Raw genomic sequence first — 23,557 nt, forward strand, 5'->3', positions numbered from 1 at the left:
CTATCAGTTTTCGATGCGCAAATCTACAGTAAAGTTAATTTGTGATAATTAAATTTTAATCCCATTTAAAAAAACTACATAATGAGTGCAAAAAGAAAATGTGAAAGTCATTCTGTCACCAAGAAACGTAAATGGCTCACTTTAGAACAAAAGCTCGATATAATCAAGTTTCATGAAAAAAGTGCACCCTTTGCTAAAATAAGCTGTGAAAAAGGAATAGAAGAGTCATCAGTTTGAAAACTTATCAAAAAAAAAAAAAAGATCAATACAAATCGCAAGGTATGACTATGGCTTCTTATTTAATATAAAATATAGTGACTAAAAACCAGAAGCACTCGAATGGTATATATGGAGCAGCTATTATCCATATGGATCGAAGACTTTACTCAAAAGCGAGTTCCGTTTAGTCAAATGCAATGACTTGAAGATCACTATTGATGAACGAAGGTGAGGGAACTAGTGAAAATTTTACAGCAAGTCTTGGGTGGTTTTTTCATTTTAAGAAACGAACTGGTATTCACAACGTTCGTATTGTTGGCAAATCTGCCAGTGCAGATAAAGAGGCTGCTTTAAGATATCTGAAGGAATTGAGTGAAATCATACAAAAAGGTGGCTACAAAGATGAACAAATATTTAATGTTGATGAAATGGGATTATTTTGGAAAAAGTTGCTGTCATGCACTTTTATAGCAGCTAATGAAAAATGATGCCCTGGATATAAAATTTCAATAGACTGTCTCACACCGTTGTTAGGTGGAAATGCAGCAGGGGATTTCAAATTAAAACTGATGCTTGTGTACCGTGCAGAAAATCCTAGAGCTCTTAAAAATGTATCAAAAAATAATCTCCCAATGTTGTGGCATTCAAATAAGAAAGCATGGGTCACAAGAGTTTTATTTGAAGATTGGTTCACCAGCTATTTTTGCCCTACAACAGAACATTATTGCAGAGAAAAAGGATTAGATTTTAAGATTTTATTGATCTTAGATAGGGGCCCCCTGGTCATCCGACTGGTCATTGTGATTTAAATGAAAATGTACAAATAACTTTTCTTCCACCAAATACAACATCAGTGATCCAACCAATGGATCACGGTGTCATAGCGACGTTTAAGGCCTATTATTTGCGCCACACTTTCTCGCAAGCCATAAAAGCTACTACAGAGAAAATATGCCTAATTTAATGGAATTTTGGAAGAGCTACAACATCAGAAACATTATCGAAAATATAGGCGAAGCATGGCATGAATTAACGGCTAGCAATATGAGAGCAGTATGGAAACATATCATACCACATTGCACAAATGATTTCATTGGTTTTGAAACTCATTTTGCTAAAGTCACTACTAACGTAGTGGAAATTGGATAGCAACTCGGTTTCAAAGAGTTAGATCCCATCAACGTAATTGAGTGCATTGAATCGAACACTAACGAACTGGATAATGAAACACTTATTAACATGGATGAACAACGAGCTTATGAAGAGTGGGAGGACAACTTAGACAATGACGACTGTATTGATGTGTCTGCACGAGAATTAACAGCTGAACAACTATCAAAAATTATTGGAATGGTTGAAACCTTGTCGGAGCATATTGGAAGTTGATCCCAATATTGAACGTAGCCTTACGATTCGCCGAATGATAAACATGTAATTCGTTGCTACAAAGAAATGTATGAAGAAAAAAACCAAAGAAAAATGTGCAGACATTGATATTGCAATTTTTAGAGAATAAAAAATGAATTGGGGTGCTTAAAAAAAAAAGGTCAAAGCTGTATAACTGAGAAGAGACCTCCACATAGCCTTTAAAGGAATACTGAAAACTGACCAGCTTCTGATCTAATGTCCAATCCTCACCTTCTCGTGGCGCACCCTGTTGGATATCTACCTGGATACTGAACAAACGAGGATGGGCTGGCAATTTGGGATTTATCCGACCAAATTGTATTCTTATTAGCTTAAACCAATATACAAAATGATGGTACAACATGACAAAATTTCATGCCTGCTGGGGCGTCGCCCAGTTAAACAAGGCCCCCATTGTTTTCGCCAGAGAACCAGGCCGAACAGCGAAAAGTCAGCTACTAGAACAAATCTGAAAGCACACCCTAACTCAATATCACCACAGTTAAAGATCAGTACTATCAACATAAGAAGCGTCAATAGCAAAGAAATGGAGCTATCTGAGGAATGAGATAAGTACCAGATCGACATAATAGGGGTGACTGAAACAAAAAAGACAAAAACTGGTTAGATCTTTCTGAGCAATAAATACAAAATGTTATACTCAAGGAAAAAAAAGGAGTAGCCATAGTATTCAACACAAAATACGAGGCTAATCTTCTTGAATGGCAGGCAATCTCAAGTAGAGTAATGTGGGCAAATATGAGAATGGGGAACTGGACAATTAGACTTATTTGTGCCTATGGTCCCACAGAAGGTTCTACTAAGGTAGAAGTGAAGGAATTTTTTGATGCTTTAGAAAAAGCAACTGACACAATGAAAAAGGAAAAGTTGGTCCTTGTTGGGGATCTAAATAGCAGAGTAGGGAGTGATTGTCAGACATACAAAAATATTTTGGGAAAATTTGGAGAAAAGAGCAAAGCTAATAATAATGGCAAATACCTGTTGGATTTCTGCTCAGGACATGGACTGATTATTACTAACACCATGTTCCAACATAAAAATGTGCACAAATTCACATGGAGAGAAGGGGCAAGGAATAAGAAAAGTCTCATTGACTATGCTATTGTTGATAGTGATGTTTTCTCCCTGGACACCAGAGTGTACAGAGGATTTGAAATTGGAAGTGATCACTATTTAGTCTGGAGCAGGATAAAATTGAATTTCATATTGAAAAGAATAACATGTAAGAAAGTTTTAAAGCGAATAAAAGTTGAGCAGCTCTCAGATGTGAACTGTAGAATGAAATATACAAACATTATTCAAGAAAAATGAAAGAGTTTGAGAACAGGAACCAAACCTTGAAGATTCAGTGGCTAGCTTTGAAGAGAACCCTTGTTGATTGATTGATTCAGCCAGAGAGGGCATGTGGCCAGGTTGTCTGCAAGGATAGAAAAATCAGAACACCAGTGGACACAGGAAGTTAAAGAGGCAGTGAAGGAAAAGAAGTAAGCATATCAAAAGTTCCTGGCAAATAAGTCAGCTTGTGCTCTTAGAGAATACAGAGACAAATGTAAGAAAACTAAACAGTGTGTAAAAGTAGCTAAACAAAGTAAAACCTGTAAAAGTGGCAAGAACATAGAAAATAAATATCAAGAAGGTGGTAAGATATTCTGGAGGTTGTTGAAGAAGCTCAGAAATGGAAGAAAGAGTGCTGTTAAACGAGAACAACAAAACAGGAGAAAAGATATCCTTGAAGTATGGAGTAATTACTTCGAAAAATTGCGGTAAAAAACACTGACCAGGCATGCAGTCAGAAATACATATCCATACTTGAAGTAGAAAAAGCCATCAAAAGCCTGAAATGTGGAAGGGCAGCAGGAGTAGATGATATTTCACCAGAAATGCTGAAGTATGGTGGTATAAAAGTCTTACAGTGGCTGCACTGCATAGTTCAGAAGGCCTGGACAGAGAGACGAATTCCTGAGGATTGGAGTAGTGCTCTAATAGTACCCATATATTAAAAGATAGGGAAAAAAATGAAATAAAACTGAATGTAAGAATTACAGAGGTATTTCCCTGCTGAGTGTTCCGGGCAAGATATTTGGTGTCTACAGAGAATTTGAATGTATTTAAGGCTGTGTGTGTGTGAGACAGAGGGACCTCTCACAATGAGTCATTGACTCCATGGGGATCTTGGGCTAATAATAATAATAAAGTTTTTAAACATACTGTTAATGAAATTAACTCATTCTATTTAATTAGTGTGTTACTCTGTTGGATGTAATGAATTGTACACATATCACTGTTGAAATTTTTCATTTAGTTGATTTAAAATATTCTTGGGTCCTAACTTAAGAATTGAATCAGATATACGATAGCTGGAAAACTATTTAAACTCTCTCTGTGTGTCACTACTAATAAGACTTTTAATGAATGGCAGATTAGAACAGCATTTCATTCTCTTTGAATTGACTTGAATAAGGTTAGATATTCTGGGTTTAGCCATTAGATATTTGATTTCAAGAATACAAATTCTGTTTTCTATTTTCCTGCTTAGTTAGAAAATACAGTTTGCATATCCTACTTATCCTAAATATTCAATAGCTTGCCAAGCTTCATCAATTTCAAAGTTTCATTCTAAATTTGCTAACAGAATTATACATAGATTTGTTTGTTTGTTTTATGTAATTTAAATAAAAACTTATTTCAATTTGATCTGGTTTAATTGCTTGGTTACTATCTTTGTTAAGTATATACAAGATTTCAACATTTATGTATTTACTCAGATTACAGTGTGCGAATTCTTAATGTGTGTATATGTATTTCAGATGAAATATGTGTAAAAGTGTCATGTATAATTGATATGATAGCTAATTTAAGCCTACATTTGGACATGTTGCCACACTCCTTAAATATGTGCCTTAAACTTCTGAATTCAAGCCTCTTAGAAGCCCAAAGTAATACACAACCTCTCTGTGGATCTGTTCCTGTTCAGGCAAGTATGAAGTTTGTTGTTATCACATATTGCAAATATTTAAACTATGTAATAGACAAGCTTAGGTGTTGAACATTATTCATAACTTATTTTAACAGTATTAACAACAACAAACAAACTATCTTTTTAAAAAAAAAAAAAAGATGTTTATTAACTGGCTTATATTTTGTGGAATTTCAAATCAGCATCTTCAGAGAACAAAGCAGCATGTTATAGTTTATAATTCAGTTACTCATTGTCGCTGAAGATGCTGATTTGAAATTCAGTAAAATATAAGCCAATTAATAAACATCTTTTTTTTAAAAAAAGAGTTTGTTTGGTGTTAATGCTGTTAAAATAAATTATGAATTTAAACTATGATGAAAACTGTATGACACGATCATTACGATTAATAAAATAACATGCCATATGAACACAAAACAGAAAAAAATGTATTATCAACACTGCCATCTTAACGTAATACACAATTGCATTAGTGCATTATTGAGCTTATCAGAAAATTTTGGACACATCTAATTTCTCTGTAAATGTACCCAAAATTGATCGCATGTTAGTGATGCAATTTTTTTCTCTTTGTTTTGTAATTTAGTCTCATTATTAACATGATCCATGTAGGTCCTACTGTGATTATATATGTAAAAATAAATATATTTAGATCCGCCTTTAAAAATTAAAATCCACACTCTGTGGATTTTACCTCTGTTATACTTTTTGAATAAACAGTATTTTTATTTACTTATCTTGTTAATGTCTTACTCTTTCCAATTCACTGTTACAATGATTTATATATTGAAAGAGATTTCTTAAATTGTTCATTAATTATTACAGAAAATATAATAAAGGGACCAGTCTTCTTAGTTAGTGTTTATTTTCACATTACCTTTAAACCTGTCATGGCCAAGTAATGTGACTTATTTGAAACCTAATTAATACAGGTAACCCCTGTATAACACGGCATTGGGAAATCCCCGTACAACACAGGACGTGATGAGAGCTTTCAAGAGCAAGCGCCATCTCATTCGATATTTTTATTTGAGCATGTATGTCAGGTCAGATTTGCATACAGAATTTTAGAATTTATTAGAATTTTAAATTCATTTTGTTTGTGGAGTATTAAACATATTTTAAGACTCACTTTTTTTCTTCTTTGTACTATTCTTTGTATGTATTATTGAACCCTTTTTAAAGAAGTGCGAAATATTTCTTTTTTGTGAATTAATTTGTAGCCCTGAACAATGTCTGCTGGAAGTAAAAAAGTACCTCTTAAAAACATTTCATCTCTCTAGAATTAAAAATACAGATTTTGGATCGTCTTAAAAATGGGGAAAAGTATCATATATTACAAAAACTTTGGATTTAAATGAAGCAACAATCCGGACCATACAGAAAAATAAACAGAAAATTAGAGCTTCTGTTGCTGTAGGTTGGTCTATCTCCACAAATATGACAGCTCTTAGTATTTGGATTGATGACGGCTCAAAAAAAACAGATTGCACTGGACACCAATGTTATTAAACAAAAAAGCTTTAAAATTTACAACTACTTAAAAGAAATTGGAGAATCTGCTATTAACCCTGACTTTGTTGTTAGCAAAGGTTAGTTCAGCCATTTTAGAAAACGCTTTTCATTACAAAACTTAAAAATACAAGGGGAAAGCACATCAGCTAATAATGAAGCTGCCGAAACTTTTCTAAAGGAATCGCAAAAAATTATCGAACAAGGTGGATATACAACACATGAGGTTTTTAATGCTGATGAGATGAGTCACTGGTGGAAAAAAATGCCCAAGAGAACATTTATTTCAAAAAATGAAAAAGTTGCACAAGGTTTTAAAGCATCAAAAGATCATGTAATATTACTTATGTACAGTGACTTCAGGCGATCACATGATAAAACCCATGCTAGTTTATAAATCCCTCAATCCCCGTACAGTGAAAAGCCTAAATAAGAGTGCTTTGCCGGTATCTTCTTCTTCTTCAACCTTTTTTTTGGTTCTGTCTGCTACTGGACGAAGGTCTCCCCCATGATTTTCCAGATCACTCGGTTTTCTGCCTCTCCCTTCCATCTCACTCCTGCAATTTGTTCCAGTTCATCCCTCCACTTTCTTCTCGGTCTTCCTCTTTGTCTTGCTCCATCCATTGGTCTCCACTCTGTTGTTTTTCTAGTCCATCTCCCGTCACTGCATCTGGCAATATGGCCAGCCCATCTTCACTTAGCCTGTTTAATGTATTTTACTCCATGACACCTGTTTGAGATCTTATTCCATGTATTTGTCTTCCTATCGCTTAATATTATTTTTAGCATACTTCTTTCCATGTGATGTTGTGTTGTTCTCAGCTTTTTGTTTAGGGCTTCTGTTAAAGTCCATGTTTCTCCTCCATATGTTAGTACACGAAGTATGCACTTGTCGAAAACCTTCCTTTTTAGACTCATAGGGATGTCACTTCTGAATATGTCACATTTTCCCATAAGCCATCCATCTAAGGGTGAATTCTTCGTTCAAGCTCTTTTCTTTGGCACTCCTCAAAGGATAACAATTGGCCCAAATATACATATGAGGTAACTTGTTCTATTTCATGGTTTTCAACTTTGACAGTTCTATGGTTAATATATTATTCATCATTATTTTTGTTTTTTCTCTATTTATTTTTAATCCAATTACTCTGGAGGCTTCATTTAGCTGATTTAGTCTTTCTTCCAGATCTTCAAGATTATCTGCTATTAGGACAATATCATCTGCAAATTCTTTTGTTTCCCAATCAAGGCTTCTAAAGACTTCCTCTAGTGCAGCTATAAATAATTTGGGAGATATGGTGTCACCTTTACCAGCATATTGCATGGCGAATAACAAAGCTTGATTAACTACCAATTTATTTAAAAAATGATTTCTAAACTGTTTTGTACCAAGTGTGGAAAACTACTTAAAGCAGAAAAATCTAGATTTTAAAGTTCTATTGATATTGGATAATGCACCCTGCCATCCAAAAGATTTAAATCACCCAAATATCAAAATAATTTTCTTACCACCAAATGCAAGTTCATTACTTCAACTGTTAGATCATGGAATGATAGCTACATTTAAAACTAATTACATGAAGAAATTATTGCAATGGGTTTTGAATATAAAGTCAATGACAAATCTATTGAAGTCATGGAGGCATGGAAACTTTTTACAATTTTGGACTGCGTTAATCTCATAACTTCAAAGTTATGAGATTAATGCAAAATCTCATAACTTTGAAGTTATGAGATTTTGCATTAATCTCAAAAATATGAGAAATAAGTAAAAATCTAATTGAGCCAGCAGAAAACAGAATGGATGCAATAATAGAACTTGCTAAGTCTATAGGAGGGGAAGGTTTTGACAATATGAATGTCGAAGATATTTAAGAATTACAGGTGGAAGAAGAGACTGATAAAGCAAATTTGGTGATAATGGCATCTGGGATAAACCAAATTAATTCAGAGGATGATAGCACAGATGGAAACGATGACGTTAAACATTTTACACTAAAAAGCATAAAGAAAGGCCTAGACTTAGCCGAACAATTGGAGTTATATTTTCTAAATGAAGATCCTTCCACTGAAAGAAGCACAAAATTTAAGAGAGAACTTCACAAGTGCTTAGCTCCATACAACGAAATTTATAAAGATCTCTCAGCTAAAAGCAAACAATCAAAAATTAATATAGATTTTTTACAAAATCTGTATTATTTTGTATAATCTGTAATCTGTATCAGATTTTTTGCAAAAAGTAGAGCATGAAACTCAAGATGCTGCTGAAGAAAGCTCAGAAGATGAGGATATTTTGCCAGAAAGAAAATGCCCTCTTTTAATGGTGATTATATTTGTAGTGATCAATTATTGTTTTAATAAACATATATTTCTCTTAGTTATAAAAAGAAAATAGTATAGTTTTTTTAACTTTTGGAACCTAACCCTGTTTTTTGTACTAGTTCTTTGTTTCGTATGACATGAATTTGCATAACACAGCATTTTTTAGGAACTTAACAACCGTATTATACGGGGGATTACCTATACTCTGATAGGGCGGCTAATCCTGTCTACATATCGTATTGGCTGTCACTTGTGTTCTCCTGACCAGTTTGCCTGTCTTTCCAGGAGAAAAAACCCTGCCTCCTCCATATGAGACCAGCTATCTCACCTTCAGTTGAAAAGTCCTGATTAAGGTTTTCACTTCCTAGACAGGATTCAAACCCAGAATTCTCCAAAGGGCATTGTCGAAACCAACTGAGCTACATAGATTTCTCAAAACAAACATATGGGGCCAAAATGTGGGGAAAAAAGATCAGGAGAAGACCTGAGATTTAGGATAGGATAGGTGAGTTAATAGTCATACATAAATTTTAGAAACACAGTTCTCACCATCTATATCAAAGCCTCAACTGATCCGGTTGTGAAATGAAAGTAACGTTATTAAGAAAAAATTAATCTGATTGCTTACAAATGCCTGTATTAAAAAAATTCACCTATTTAAAAGTGATTATTCAGAATTGGAATGGTTTTAATATATTGATTAATTTTTAATATAGCAGTCATTTATTGGAATAGGTGTAAAACTTGGTCCTGGCCTCAGTGGCCAAATAGCTAGCACACCTGTTTTCAAACCAACAAATGCAGGTTCATATCCCACCATGGGCATGAATGTTTGTGATGGGAGATGATTTAAAATTGAAGATGAATTTTATCACCCAGTGTGGAATTGCTACCCAGCTTATTGAAGGCCTGAATTGCCTTGAAAATGTTATGTGTTTGGTCTCTAAGGCAGAATTTCTGGATTATGTAAAAAAAAAAAATAAATAAATAAAATAAGAAATAATTTTAAAACTCTTGCCCACAGGGCTAATGTGCATCCTATTGGAGTTTTTGTCATTGCCACTATGAACATGTTTCCTGGTAGAAGGTCAGTGATAATAATTAATAACCTTTCATGGATGGGAGTTACATTAAAAAAATTTCAGCTATTTAGGTAAAAGTTTTAAGCAATGATGGCAAATTAAATATGAAATAGATAGAATTAGCAAAGCTGATATGGTAGGAAGTCAACTAAATAAATTTATATAGAATAAGAGGGAAATTAGTCAAAACACTAAACCAGCTGTACACAAGACAACATTCAAACCAATTTTAACTTATGGATCTGAAGGCTGGGTTAGAAATAAAACACTTGATCAATAGCTATGAGAGTTCTTAGAAAGATTAGGGGAGTGAACAGATGACATCAATGGCAATATCATATTAAAAAATGAGGATATTGGGAAAGAACTTGATGTTGTTAGCACTCAGGAATGTATTAGCAGAGCTAATTTCAAGTGGTATGGTTGGATAGGTTAGCAATTTTTTATTTTTTTATTTTTGCCAGAATGGCAGGAAAAAGATCCAAAGTGAGATGTAATACAGTGAGTGAGATACAAGATCCGATAATATTGGAGTCCTGACAGATAACAGATTAACTTGGAGGAAAATTATTGATACAAAGTTAGTAATGATCTAACTTTTTCATATAGTACTATTGTATATCCTGTATATCCCCTCCCCCTGAGGATACATATCACATAACTGCCATGTTATACAACAATGTGAGTCATTGCATCACATAGTAGTAATCTCCATAATTTTCCCATAATGAATGTAGGAAGGATTCTTTGTGCTTAGGTCATGTGATGCCATTCTGCTGATTACCATTTCTTGGTTCCATTCATATTTTATCCTTATGCAAGTAAACAGCAGTTTGCATGTGGAGTGTCTTTACAACTATTTAGTTGCATAATGAGAACAGGTGACTTCATTACAGTATCTGTTTCCATAATATAAGGCATGTGCACATTCTTGGATACATGCTTAGCATTGCAGAATACATTGGGCAAAACTTCAAGTCTACTGCTCTCATTATGAAAGTAGCTAATTGTGAAGATATGTCCTGTCTCTGACATGTATTCAGAGACAGGAAACCACTAAACATAGGAGACAGATGTGACAGTAGAGGAATAATTTTCATTAAAATAAACTTAATAGATGTTTTGATCTCAATCTTAATGGTCATCATGTGGAGCTATTCTTTACTTTATTGTAGTGAAATATAGTTTAGTTCATGTTCTTTTATGAATATATAAGAACATAAGCTAAATTGCATCTCACCACAACAAAAAATGCAGAATGGATATTAGCCATCCATTCACCTAACCTGACCTCAAGGGGAATGTTAATTAATTACATCCTCTAGTCATGAGAGTAAATCAAATACATAGGGCTGTTAACTGTAATATCTGGGGAACCTTTCTGTATGTGAGGATAATGAATACTGAACTTATTAGGTAGCCTAGCATTGGTTGGGAACATAAATGGATTCTGGAGTATCATCTTGTAGATTGAGAACTCCTTGGTATCCTAGAGCTTTAAGTTTAAATTTAGCCAAGAACTGATTGAATCATAACATCCCATTTTAAAAACCATAACAAAAACTGCAGAATATAAAAGCTGTTCTCCTCCATAGCCTGGAGTCCTGTTTGAAATTACTGATCTTGTTGGACAACATGCCATGTTTGTTGTTTTTGTTGATATACTGGAAAATAGTATACCAGAAATGAGTTACCTGATCTAACTGTTTAGAAACTGGGGTTGAACATAGGCCAACCAATACTTTTGGAAATTCTTAGCCTCATTTTTGTTAAGGTTCGGCTTGAATAATTAGGACCTCACAGGTTAAATTTGTGCTTGAGCTATGTTTTGGTATGATGGACCAGATGCATTTCCAATCAGATTTATGGAACATTTCCATAGATCTGATTGGAAATGCATCTGGTTTCAGTTTTTTCAAGTTTTTCAGTTGTAAGAGGTATGGAAATATATCATAATTCTTGTATGTGTATATATATGGTAAAAATTATGACTCAATGTGGAGATCAGAACTGAATAATAAGTTTACTTTAAAATTATTATTCATATGTTGTAAAGGGATTTATCCCATAGTATTTGGGTCCCCCCCCCTCCCCTCATTGAATGCTGAACCATGTAAAAGTGAAGAAAAGGGCTCTTCTTTATTACCTTCTACAAAGGATAAACTGTCTTCTCTATCTTTGGCTGGCATTTACCAAATACCTTGTGAATACGATGTCTCTTTTTTGGACAAACTGGACGTTCTTTGAAAAAAATAATAAAAGAACAATATTATATTGATTATAACAAACCTCTGAAGTCTGGCCTGGCACAGCGCAGTATTGGCTCTACTCATAGTGTCCAGTGTGATAAAGCTGTTCTCCTCCATAGATGCAGATTCAAATATGAATGCTTATTCAAAGAAAGTTGTGAAACTATCTTACACCGACTGAATTTAAATAGAAGTGACTGTTTGTCTCTCTCAAAGATCTGGGAGACTTTTATCTTATGTAAAAAACCATTTATCTTAATAGATTAAATTTGTTAATTTCTATTATTTCCTAGTACACGGTAACAATTGTATTTTAACAGGTGATCCACCGAACGTTTTACTTGTATTCCATTCCTACTACTGTAACAGACACTGAAGATGTACTATTAATTTTAGTACAAAATATTTGTCCTTTTACTAATTAAAGATATCACTGTGGTTTTTTGTGTTTCTTTATTAATTAATTTACTATGCCACAGGTTCCTCTTAAAATCTAGTAAGTAAACCTAGATTATTATCACATTCTATTTCCTCCACTAATTCCAAGGTCTAGTGAATGATCATCATCAATTTCCTGACATCAAACACCTGTTTTATTAACCTTTCTTCTCCCATTCTGTTTAAGTGACACCACCTTATATTAGCCCTCCTCACACATTCTTGAATACTCTACTAATTTTTCTCAGAACTCTTATATTTGTGGTCTCTAATCTTTGATCAAGTGCTTTATTTCTAATCCAACGCTAAGATCCGTAACTTAAAATTCATTTGAACACTGTCTTGTATACTGCTAGTTTAGAGTTTTGGATAATTTCTCTCTTATTCCATATAAATTTATTCAGCTGGCTCCTAACCATACCTGCTTTACTTATTGTGTTGTCTATTTTCAAATTTAATTTGCCATCTTCACTGAAAACTGTGTCAAAAAGCTGAAATATTTCACTTGTTTTATAGGCTCTCCATTCAAAATGTAGCTGAAGTTTTCTAGGTTCCTGCCTGTTTTCATAGTTTTGGTCTCTTTATTGCTGATTTTCATGCCAAATTTGCTATAGCCATTATTCAGTTTAGTTAGAGAATTCTGGAGACTTTATACAGCATTTGCATAAAGCAAAGTGTTAAGTTTGATATCTCCAATAATATCAGGTTTGATGCCACTTTCTTTCATAATGAGATCCACATAGATGATGAATAAGAGTGGAGGTAATGTGCATCCTTGTCTCACACCTGATTTTACATTACCATGTTCCTGTATTTTCCTTCAATTTTAACTGCTCACTTACAACTTAAATATAGACTATGTATTGCTCTGTATAATGTTCCATTTACTCCATATAACTGTAGTGTTTTGGAACATTGTTGTATGCCTTTTCCAGATCTATAAAACTTAAATACAGATCCTTGTCATATTTGCATGATTTCTCAACTGTTTGTTGTGAAGAACATCTGATCCCGACAACCTCTGTTTGTCCCAAATCCAGCTTATTCTTCTCCCAGTTTCTAGTACACAATTTTTCTCAACATCTTTTCGAGTACGCTTGAATAAATCTTACCTGGAACACTTAGCAGAGAAATTTCTCTGTAATTCTCACATTCAGCTTTATAGAGCTGTATAGTGGGAACTATACAGCTCTATTCCAATCATCTGTAATTTGACCTTCTGACCAAGTCTCTTTGAATTATGCAGTGTGGCTAGCTACTGCAAAACTTTTATGCCTCCACATTTAAGCATTTTGAATTGAATATCATCTACTCCAGGTTCCTTTCCACATTCCAAGTTTTTTACAGCATCTTCCATCTCAAGTATTTATATGTACTCCTGTTTGCATTCCTCTTGAAAATTTTCTAGTACAGTTCTGTCACTGCTTGTTTCATTTAACAGTCTTTCAAAGTAATTACTCCAGACATCTAGGATATTTTTATCTTCAATTTTCATGTCACCTTTAGCATTTTTGATTCCTTTTACATCCATTTCTAAACTTTTTCAATATCCTCCATAACACTTTGCCACCTTCCTGATATTTATTTTCTATATTCTTACCAAAGTCTTCTTGAGACTTTTGTTTTGTTACTCTTACACATAGCTTAGCTCTCTTACAATTTTCTCCGTATTCTTTTAGGGTATCTCTTGACTTGTTTTCTAGGAACTTTTGGTATGCTTTCTTTTTTTCCTGAACTGCTTCTTTAACTTCTTGTGCCCACCATGACATTCTTATTATATTTCTGTCTTTTCAGAGAACTTTGCCCTAGCTGAATCATCAATGCTTTCTTCAGAATTTGCCACTGAGACTCTTAAGTTTGGTTCTTGTTCAATCAGCTATCTATTTTTATTGTACTTAGCACTAAGTAATGGTCACTTCCAATTTCAAACCCTCTGTACACTCTTGTATCCTGAATGATCATTCATATATCACTATTAACATAACATATTCAGTGAAGCTTTTCATATTTCTTGTGTCTTCTCTCCATGTGAACTTGTGCACATCTTTATGTTGGAACATGGTGTTAGTAATAACTAATCCATATCATGAGCAGAAATCCAACAGATACTTACCATTATTATTAGCCTTGCCCTTTTCTCCAAATTTTCCCAGAACATTTCTGTATGCCTGATCCTACTCTGCTGTTTAGATCTCTGACAAGTACCACTTTTTTTCATTTTATGTCAGCTGCCTGCTGTAATGCCTCAAAAAATTGAAGCATTAGAGCAGACATTGCAGATATCTTCCTTAGGAGAGCCTTATGTGAGACCATAGGCACAAATAAGTTTTACTGTCCATTTATAGTAGCTGAAGTGAATCAATAAGGGAGGGAGAGATCATCTGCCATCTGAATTGCTCCCTTCTGGACAGCACCAAGAATTTTTAGGGATGTTTTGCAACACCCAAAATGGAAACAGTATTCTAAGGGTGGGCATACTTGGGATTTGTATGCAATTAGCAGTTGGCTAGGCAAAAAAAAGTAATATCTTAATTAGAAAAGAATGCCTAGTTTTTTTAGAGACTGGAAGTAATGTCACTCCAAAGAATGAGATCTGATCCTATCTGGTGATTTTTGTATTACTGAAAGCAAGGATAGGTGAGCTGAGATCCCATTTGTAAGAAAAAAAAGGCAAGGCTACATTTTGGTAGCATTGAAGGTGCACTTATACTTTTGAAGGATGGTATGGAGATCAGTGTTTAAAGTAGTGGCTGCTGATCTTAAAGCTTAGGATGAATAATGTATGCTGTCATCACCAAAACTGCAGACAGGATTACTGGTGATTAAGAGTAGGCCATTTATGTATATGAGAAAGAGGATAGTTGACAGAACAGAGCACTGCAGTACACCTATTGAGAAGCTCAAGGAGAGGAAGCTATCCCCAAGGAATGAAAGGAGAGAAAGCTTGTTTCTATTAGAGAGGGTGAAAGGACCAAAGGATGCCAATTTACTGAGCAGGCCTTGAATCTAGACATGTTCATATGCTCTGGAAATGCCAGATTTCTCTAAATGTTTCTTTAAACCTTTCCATTGCATATATCCAGTGATGAATGATGTGAAGTGAACTGTCAGCCACATATTTAGAAGTATATGATAAGTGTTGTGTAATAATGAAATGAAGAGACTCATCACAGGAGGCCTTCGTTAACCATTATTACACATCATACTTCTCCTGGAATGCACTAAGAAAGCTCTTCAAACTGCCTGCTCTAACAACTGGTAACCCATTCTACTCAGTAACCATTCTCCAAACAAAAACAGCCTCACATCCTTAACCACCCTCCTGCATAACTTCCAGAATTATTATTATACCTCCAGGCAGTCAAGAACTTATCGAGGGAGGCCATACATCACCCACACCAGCTGTCATACCTCTTCTTAAATTCATTCACACTAGATGCACTCACTGCTTCAACAAGCAAACTGTTTCACTCACAGTTTTGTAAGAAAAAAACATATCTCCTACCCCCTCCTTAATTGCACACAAACTTAACTTCCTTGGACCCCACCCCCCCATTGTATGAAAACTTTTATCAATTGATATCCCCCATAGCTCCCTCTGAAAAGTTTATAGACTTCTGTCATATCATCCCTCTTTCTTCTGTCTACAGTGTCTGCAGTCCACATACTCTCAATCCATCCTTGTATCCACATTCCACAATCCTGATCATCTTTGTAGCTCTTCTTTATAGATTTTCCACAGCTTCTTTATCTGTTTAGAACCCAGAGACCAAATCTGTGCACAATGGTCCGGGTTCATTTATATCAAGGCCTTGTAAAGAGGCAAAATGACTTCCATATCCATACATGTCAATGTTCATTTCAGCATCACGGTTATCCTTTGTTATGTGGCCTTTTAACTTAAACTTTGTCTAACATAACTCCGAAATCTCTAGCTTCATTAGTTACTCCAAGCATAGTCCCATCAATATAATATGCTTATGGATATTGCATCATGCCAAAGTGCATATCTTTACACTTGGTGACATTGAATTGATAGTCATTATTGTTTGCCCATACTTTCAGTCTATTCAACTCACCCTGTAAATGCTGTATATCAGTAGTATCTCTGATTGTCCTGCCTATCTTTGCATCATCAACAAACAAGGCAAACAAGTTCTCCTGTCAGTCGTTTTCCAATATCATTAATGTATAGATTAAATAACAATGATCCAAGGACTGATATCTGGGACATGCCACTGGTCACCTTAAATCTGGTAGATTCACATTCCCCAATACCACTTTCTTATACTTGTTTGTCAGTCACCCCTTAACGATAAGTTGATATTCCAATTCCGTATTCTCTAGTTTATACAACAAACTTTCATGTGGTATCCTATCAAATGTATTAGAAAAGTTCAACAATATCATAGCATATCCATTTCCTTTATCCAACTCAGCCATAACATTATTCTAAAATAGGAAATTGTTCAGACATGACCTCCCTTTAGTAAACCCATGCTGTTCCTTGCAATATATTTTGTTTGTCCACCCATTTCTATATGCAAATTCCTACCAACTTCTTTAAATCTTTACAGCTAAGCTAGAAATACTAATAGGTTGATAGTTAGAAACATAAGTCTGTGCACCACCCTTGTGCAATGGGATCGTTTCTGAGCTGAGACTGTATTATACAAATTTGTCAAGGGCCCAGCCAGTTTGGTTGAATATTCTTTTAGCATACATGTTGATATCGCATTTGTTCTGATTGCTGGATGGTTATCTAGGTTATGCAACAGCTCTAGAATCTCCTTCTCATGTACCTTTATCTCTTCATCCAGTGTAGTGGTAGCACTGTATACTATATTACATACGCCAGGTTGATAGATCTTGATGAAGTGAGAACTTATTATTTGAGCTGCCTCGTATGCTTCTGATACTAGGGTACCATATGCATTCAGTTAAGTTATTCTTCCACAGTCATTCTTTCTTTTACTTGCAGTGAAACAATAAAATTCTTTTGGGTTTTCTTTAGCCTGTGCAGTCAATTTCTTTTCTTACTCCAACTTAGCTTTCTGTACAATACTTGTAACAATTCTGGCCTGAGATTTATATACATCATAACTCCTCTCACTCTTATTCTCATTATATTCCTTCTACATCATCATTTTATGGATCTCTTGTTTAATGAGACTGCACATTCACTTGATAATCCCATTCTATCTGTTTTTCAGACACTAGGGACACATTCAGATACCACACTATTTAAGCATCTTTTCAAAGCTTCCCATGCAGTGCTGATATCTTTCCTATTCAACAAATGATACCATGGAACCAAAGATAATATTCTCCTGAGTTTCTCATAATTTCCAGATTTGTAGTTCAGCATATAAGCTGTCTTGATTTGAACATCCTTATAGTTGTTCACTTCCCAGATCACTATAGTATGATCACTGTCACCAACTAGTGACAAAATAGTCACATCCTTAACTGAGACACCTTCTGATGCTATGATCACATCTAGTACTCTTTATTCTTGAGTAGCTTATTTCACATGCTGCTTGAGAAAATTGTCATGCAACAGATCAATTAATTCTCCTTCATTCTTATCACAAGTTTTCTCTGATATTCAATTTCGGATAATTTAAGTCACACATAATAATTACTGTTTTAGTAGTCATTTGGGTAATTTGGTGATGCATTTCGTCATCTCCAACAAATGAACTGCCAGGTCTATAGCAACATCCCACCATATATTTCATCCTTCAAGCCTCTACTTCACACCTGGTAACCTCATACTCATTGTTACATGGAAATGATTACCATTATTGCTTTCATTTGTTTCTATCCTAACTGGACTCATGTCATCTTATGTCATTAATAGTATCTCTCTTATCTATTTTGTCATTCCTAAAAATACTATGTCCCTTGCACTTGATTTGGGTTACAATTGTCTGACTCTGAAAGTCAGGTTTTCACTAATGCCAACAATTTTTAGACCACAGTGCATTTACCAAAGCAACAAACTCAACTACTTAGTTTCTAATGCTCCTCGCATTCGTGTATAGAAATAAGAAGTATTTGCTCCTTGTTTTTTCTTATACTTAAATCTGTTTACTTGGCCCATTTGGGCACCTTTATCTTCCCCTCCCCACACGCACACTCAAAATGCCCAAATCCAATGTGTAACCCATCCATTCAGCAGAGCTGTGATCACTGAAATTTGGAGAGAATAATGGATCATGATTAATTATTCTCTCTTGTCATGTGTTTAAAAATTTCTTGTATCAATAATCCCATAAAATCCCTTCAGTAATTAACATGTTTCTATATCATGTTCTCTCTTTTCCACCTATTAACTAAATTTTGCAACTTACTCTTCAATGTATTCTTATGTAGGAGTATTCTGCAAACCTGTCATCCTCTTGTCGCTCACCTCTGGATCCTCTCCATCACATCTTCATCCCCTAAAAAAAAGCTGTGCAACGAAATCTGCACACAGATTTGGTTGTTAGTTCACTCTAGATTTTTTATCAACACTGATATATTCATAGACTTTTATGAATATTTCATGCTGTTTTCTCATCCTTATCCATTACACTCTATCATCACTCATTCTTGACATTAATCCTCTGTTTGATAGCATTTTGAAAACCAACTACTGCTCTAGTGATGTCCGATTGGAAAGTCATTGAAATTGTTGCCTCACAGCAGAAAATTTTAGTAATACTTCATTCTTCTTCTTCTTCTCTTCCGTCTAAGACGGGTTGAGTCTCTCTTGAGCATGATCTTCCAGTCTTCTCTATTCCTTGCTGTTCGAAAAAGTTCCTTATATGTTCTGCATCCCGAGATGATGTTTATTAATTTCAGCCAGGTAATTCTTGATCTTCCAGGTCTTCTTTTTTCAGTTGGAAATTGATTAGGACGTTAGGAGGTCTGTCTGTGTCCATGCGTACAGTGTGTACAAACCAACTCAGTTGTTGTTTTCTAATTTTTTCTATTATTGTCTTTTTATACAATAGTTCTTGTCTGACTGTGATGTTTGTTTTCTTTTCTATCCAACTTGTTCTATTTATTTTTCTTAAGCATTTCATTTCAAATGCCAGCAGTTTTTTCTCCTCTCTTTTCTTAACTGTCCACGCTTCTGCTCCATAGATGACTGTTGGTATAATTATTGCTTCATATAATTTGATTTTGGCTTGCTTAGAATATCTTGTTTGTTTTCCAGATTTTCTGTAATTTTCCCATGGTGGTCAATCCTATCGCTATTCTGTGTTTGATTGTTTTGAGTTCATCTATTGTTTCTGTTAGTTTTGATCCAAGGTATATGAAGTTGTCTACTTGTTCTCTGTTTAGGGTGGCTGAGATGGTAGTTCCGTTCCTCCCTATTTTCATCACTTTTGTCTTTTGTATATTTATTGTCATGTCATATGTTTTACAGGTTTCGTTTAGCTTGTTGATCAACTTTTGTAGTTCATTTGGGGTTCTTGCAAGAAGGACGAGATCATCCGCATATTTGATGTTATTTATGTTTAAACCATAGACATTGATTCCAGGCTCATTGTCTATTGCTTTCTTTACAACTTCTTCTAGATATATGTTGAATAGGCATGGGGATAATGGGCATCCTTGCATTACTCCTTTTTGGATCTCTATGGGTTCTGTTGTGAGTGTGTCCTTTTTAATTATTGCATTTGTCTTAGAGTAATATTTTATCAGAAACTGTATTATATATTTGTCTATTGCTTTTTCTAGTAGAATTTTAAGAAGGATTTCTCTGTTGATGCTATCGAAAGTTTGTTTAAAGTCCACAAAACAATATAGTTCTTTATGGTCTTCCCAGCTGAGCTCTGCTAGTTGGTGCAATGTGAAAATTTGGTCTATTGTTGAATAGTTTCCTCGGAAATCAGCTTGTTCTGTGCCTATCATTTTTTCATAGGTGTTTTTTAATCTATTTTGTATAATTCTTATGAAAATTTTATAGGTGTGAGGGAGTAAATTGATTGGTCTGTAATTTCTGCAGTCTCTTTTGTCTCCTTTCTTGTATATTGGGATGATCTTTCCAGTTCTCCAGTCATCTGGGATCTCTCCTGTTTGTAGTATTTTATTGAATAGGGTTGTTAAATATTCAATTGATATGCTGCCTCCATATTACCACAGTTCAGTAGGGATAGTATCAATGCCTGGTGCTTTATTGTTTTTCATCTGTTTTATCAACTTCTTGTAAAATTTTTGGGTGATCATTATTTTCTTCTATTGTTGACATTGTAGTTTTGTTTCCTTGGTGGAAGATAGTCTTAAATTGGTTTGACCAGATTTTTCTTATATCTTCAATATTCCCGGTTTCAGTCATCTTGTTTATCATTGTTACTGCTTTTGCTGAGAATTCCTTTGTAATTTCTCTTACCGCATCATGGAAGACTTTTAGGTTGTTTTGTTGGTACTTCTTGCCATTTCTTAGCTTTTTCTTCTAACCATTTTTCTTTGGCTTTTTTGCATAGGTTATCAACTCTATTTTTTAGTGCTCTGTATTTTTCTCTGTTCTCTTCATTGTTTTGTTGGTTTACAAGTATCTTGGCCTCTCTTTTCTCTTCTATTGTAGCTATGATTTCTTGGGTTATCCACTGTTTGTTTATTTTAAGTTTGGAACCTAGAATGTCATTTGCAATTGATAACACTGTTTCTTTTCCTTCTTCCCAGTATTTTCCGCTGTTCTGGAAGATGGAGGGTTTTAATTTTCAGCACATCTGTTCTAAAAATTGACTTCTGCTTGAGCTATCTTTTAGTTTTGATAGGTTGATGTTTTCTTCTTTTCTGATATTGTTTTTTCCTGTGGAATTTTATCTTCACTTTGGCAGTTAATTATTATTATTGTTGTTGTTGTTGTTCCGGGCAACTCCAAGGAGTCGACAGACTCATTGAGGGAGGCCCTAACATCATGTCAAGAACAACTATTCGACGTTCACACAGTATCTATCATACCTTGCCTTGAACTCATTCACGGTCGTAGCACCCACAACAGACTCTGGAAGCTTATTCCACTCATTTACCACTCTCCGAGTAAAGAACCTAGCTCTAACACCCTTGTCAACCACGCTCTTGCCCAGCTTCCATGCATGGCCCCTAGTCCTCCCACCACCAGTCATATTTTCAAAAATATCTTCTGGATCAATCTTATAGAAACCCTTCAGTAATTTGAATGTCTCTATCATATCACCCCTCCTTCGCCTATCGTCCAATTTCTGCAACCCACAAATCTTCAACCTATTCTCATAAGGTTCATTCCACAGACCTGCTATCATCTTGGTCACTCATCTCTGGATCCTCTCCACTTCCTCCCCATCACGAAGAAACCCTGGTGCCCATAACTGGGCACAGTAGTCCAGATGGGGTCTTATCAAGGCTCGATACAGAGGAACAACAACTTGTTTGTCTCTGCATGTTAAAGTATTTTTCAGAAGCCAAGTGATTTGGTGAGCTGTTTTAGTCACTTTTGCAATGTGCCCCCTAAACTTCAATTCCCTATCCACCAACACTCCCAAATCCCTGTCCTCATCAATCTCCTGGAGTACAGTTCCACCAATGCGATATACTGCTGCTATTCTTTTCACCCCAAAGTGCATAACCTTACACTTTGCCACATTAAATTGACATCCATTTTTCCTAACCCAGTCCTCCAAACTATCCAAATCATCCTGTAAAATTTTGACTTCCTGTGCACTCATAATTGCTCTACCCAACTTTGCATCAGCAAACAAGTGAACACTTCCTCTCAAATCCTTTCCTATATCATTGATGAACAAATTGAAAAGCAGTGGTCCAAGAACAGAGCCCTGTGGCACTCCACTAGTCACAAGACGTCTTTTAGACTCCACTCCTGAATAAACCACTCTTTGATATCTCTCCTTCAACCACCCTCCTATCCATCTCACCAACCCTATATCTATCCCCATCTGCTCCAGTTTACTGATTAGGGTTCTACGTGGTAAAACCTTTCTAAAATGTGAGCAAGTTACTGAGGCATGATCAAAATATGCTAATCAGTCGGTAATTTACAACAGCAGTCTTGGAACCACCTTTATGCAGTGGAACTATTTTCCCCTCTTTCCACCCCCTCGGGACTAACCCAGACCCGAGACTCAAATTAAACAAAATGGTCAAGGGTACTGACAATTCTTTAGCTGCTTCTCGTACAACACGAGCTGGTATACCATCCAATCCCACAGATGTATCGACATTGAGGTTATGCAATAGACTACTCACCTCCACTTCATTCACCACAATTCCTGTATAATCTACTGGTTTATTTGTTTCTGCAATGTCACCACCTGGATGATATATTCTTGCAAAGTGCTCACTCAGTAACTCAAATATATCAACTGATTCAGTTACCTCCCTACCATCGGCATTCTTTAAAATCATTCTGCCATGTACGTTTTTCCTTTTACTTGCTACATATCTAAAAAATTGTTTAGGATTCTCTTTAGCCTGCATGGCCAATGTTCTTTCGTAATCCTTTTTTGCTTTTCTTACCACACACGTTACCCTTCTGGCCTGCGCTTTATACCGTTTGTGTGCCTGCCGGTCACCTTTCTCCTTAAATTCCCTCCATAGTTGTTTCTTTTTTTGCAGCTCAAGCTTAATAGTGTCATATCATCCATTTAACCCCTAGTTGATTTATTATTCTGACTCTAGGTATACAGTCAGCCATTGCTTCATGCAAACACTTCTTAACTACCTCCCATGCACTATCGACTTCTAGTCCTTGCAGTTGTACATGCCATGGCACTGAACCAATCAAACTCCTAAGCTTGTCATACTTTCCAGTCCGATAATTCCACATGTACCCTGTCTTAATTGAAAATTCTACGCCTTTAGCCACCTCCCAAGTCAAGACCCTATGATCACTCTCCAATTGGTGGCAATGTGGTCATACTTGTTACAGCCAAATCCTCAGATGTAATTATTAGGTCAAGCACTCTCTGACCTCTAGTATTTTCCGTTACATGCTGTCGCAGATAGTTATCCCTTAATAACCGCATAAAATCCAATTCCCTCCTCCCATATGTCCTCTCCTCACTCCAATCAATGCGACCATAGTTGAAATCTCCCATAATAATCACCCTCCTTCCACTCATTTCTTCAATTTGCTTGTGCATACTATCACCACCATCTTTTCCATCTACTGGTCTATAGCAGCACCCAATTGTATATTTAGTTCTGCTAGCCACAACTCACACCAAATGGCCTCAAATGTGCTCTTTTCTCTATCTTGCAATTCAACTTCTATTCTCCTTGGCTGTAGCTCATCAGCTATCATCAACAATACTCCTCCTCCATTTTATTCTCCC

General features: G+C 35.3%; 1 protein-coding gene across 1 annotated transcript in view; it reads left to right on the forward strand.

Moving 5' to 3' along the window:
• Positions 1–23,557, forward strand: part of LOC150098204 (uncharacterized) — a 264,871-nt gene that overhangs the window by 171,007 nt on the left and 70,307 nt on the right. Inside the window, exon 13 of the mRNA XM_090406279.1 lies at positions 4,455–4,621. Within this exon, the coding sequence (XP_090262405.1) occupies positions 4,455–4,621 (167 nt within the window). The remainder of the gene's footprint in view (positions 1–4,454; positions 4,622–23,557) is intronic.

The sequence above is a fragment of the Typopeltis vanoorti genome, chromosome 16 (genome assembly GCF_054136105.1).
Source record: "Typopeltis vanoorti isolate ZY-2024b chromosome 16, IOZ_Tvanoo_1.0, whole genome shotgun sequence".
In the NCBI taxonomy this organism is placed as follows: Eukaryota; Metazoa; Arthropoda; class Arachnida; order Uropygi; family Thelyphonidae; genus Typopeltis; species Typopeltis vanoorti.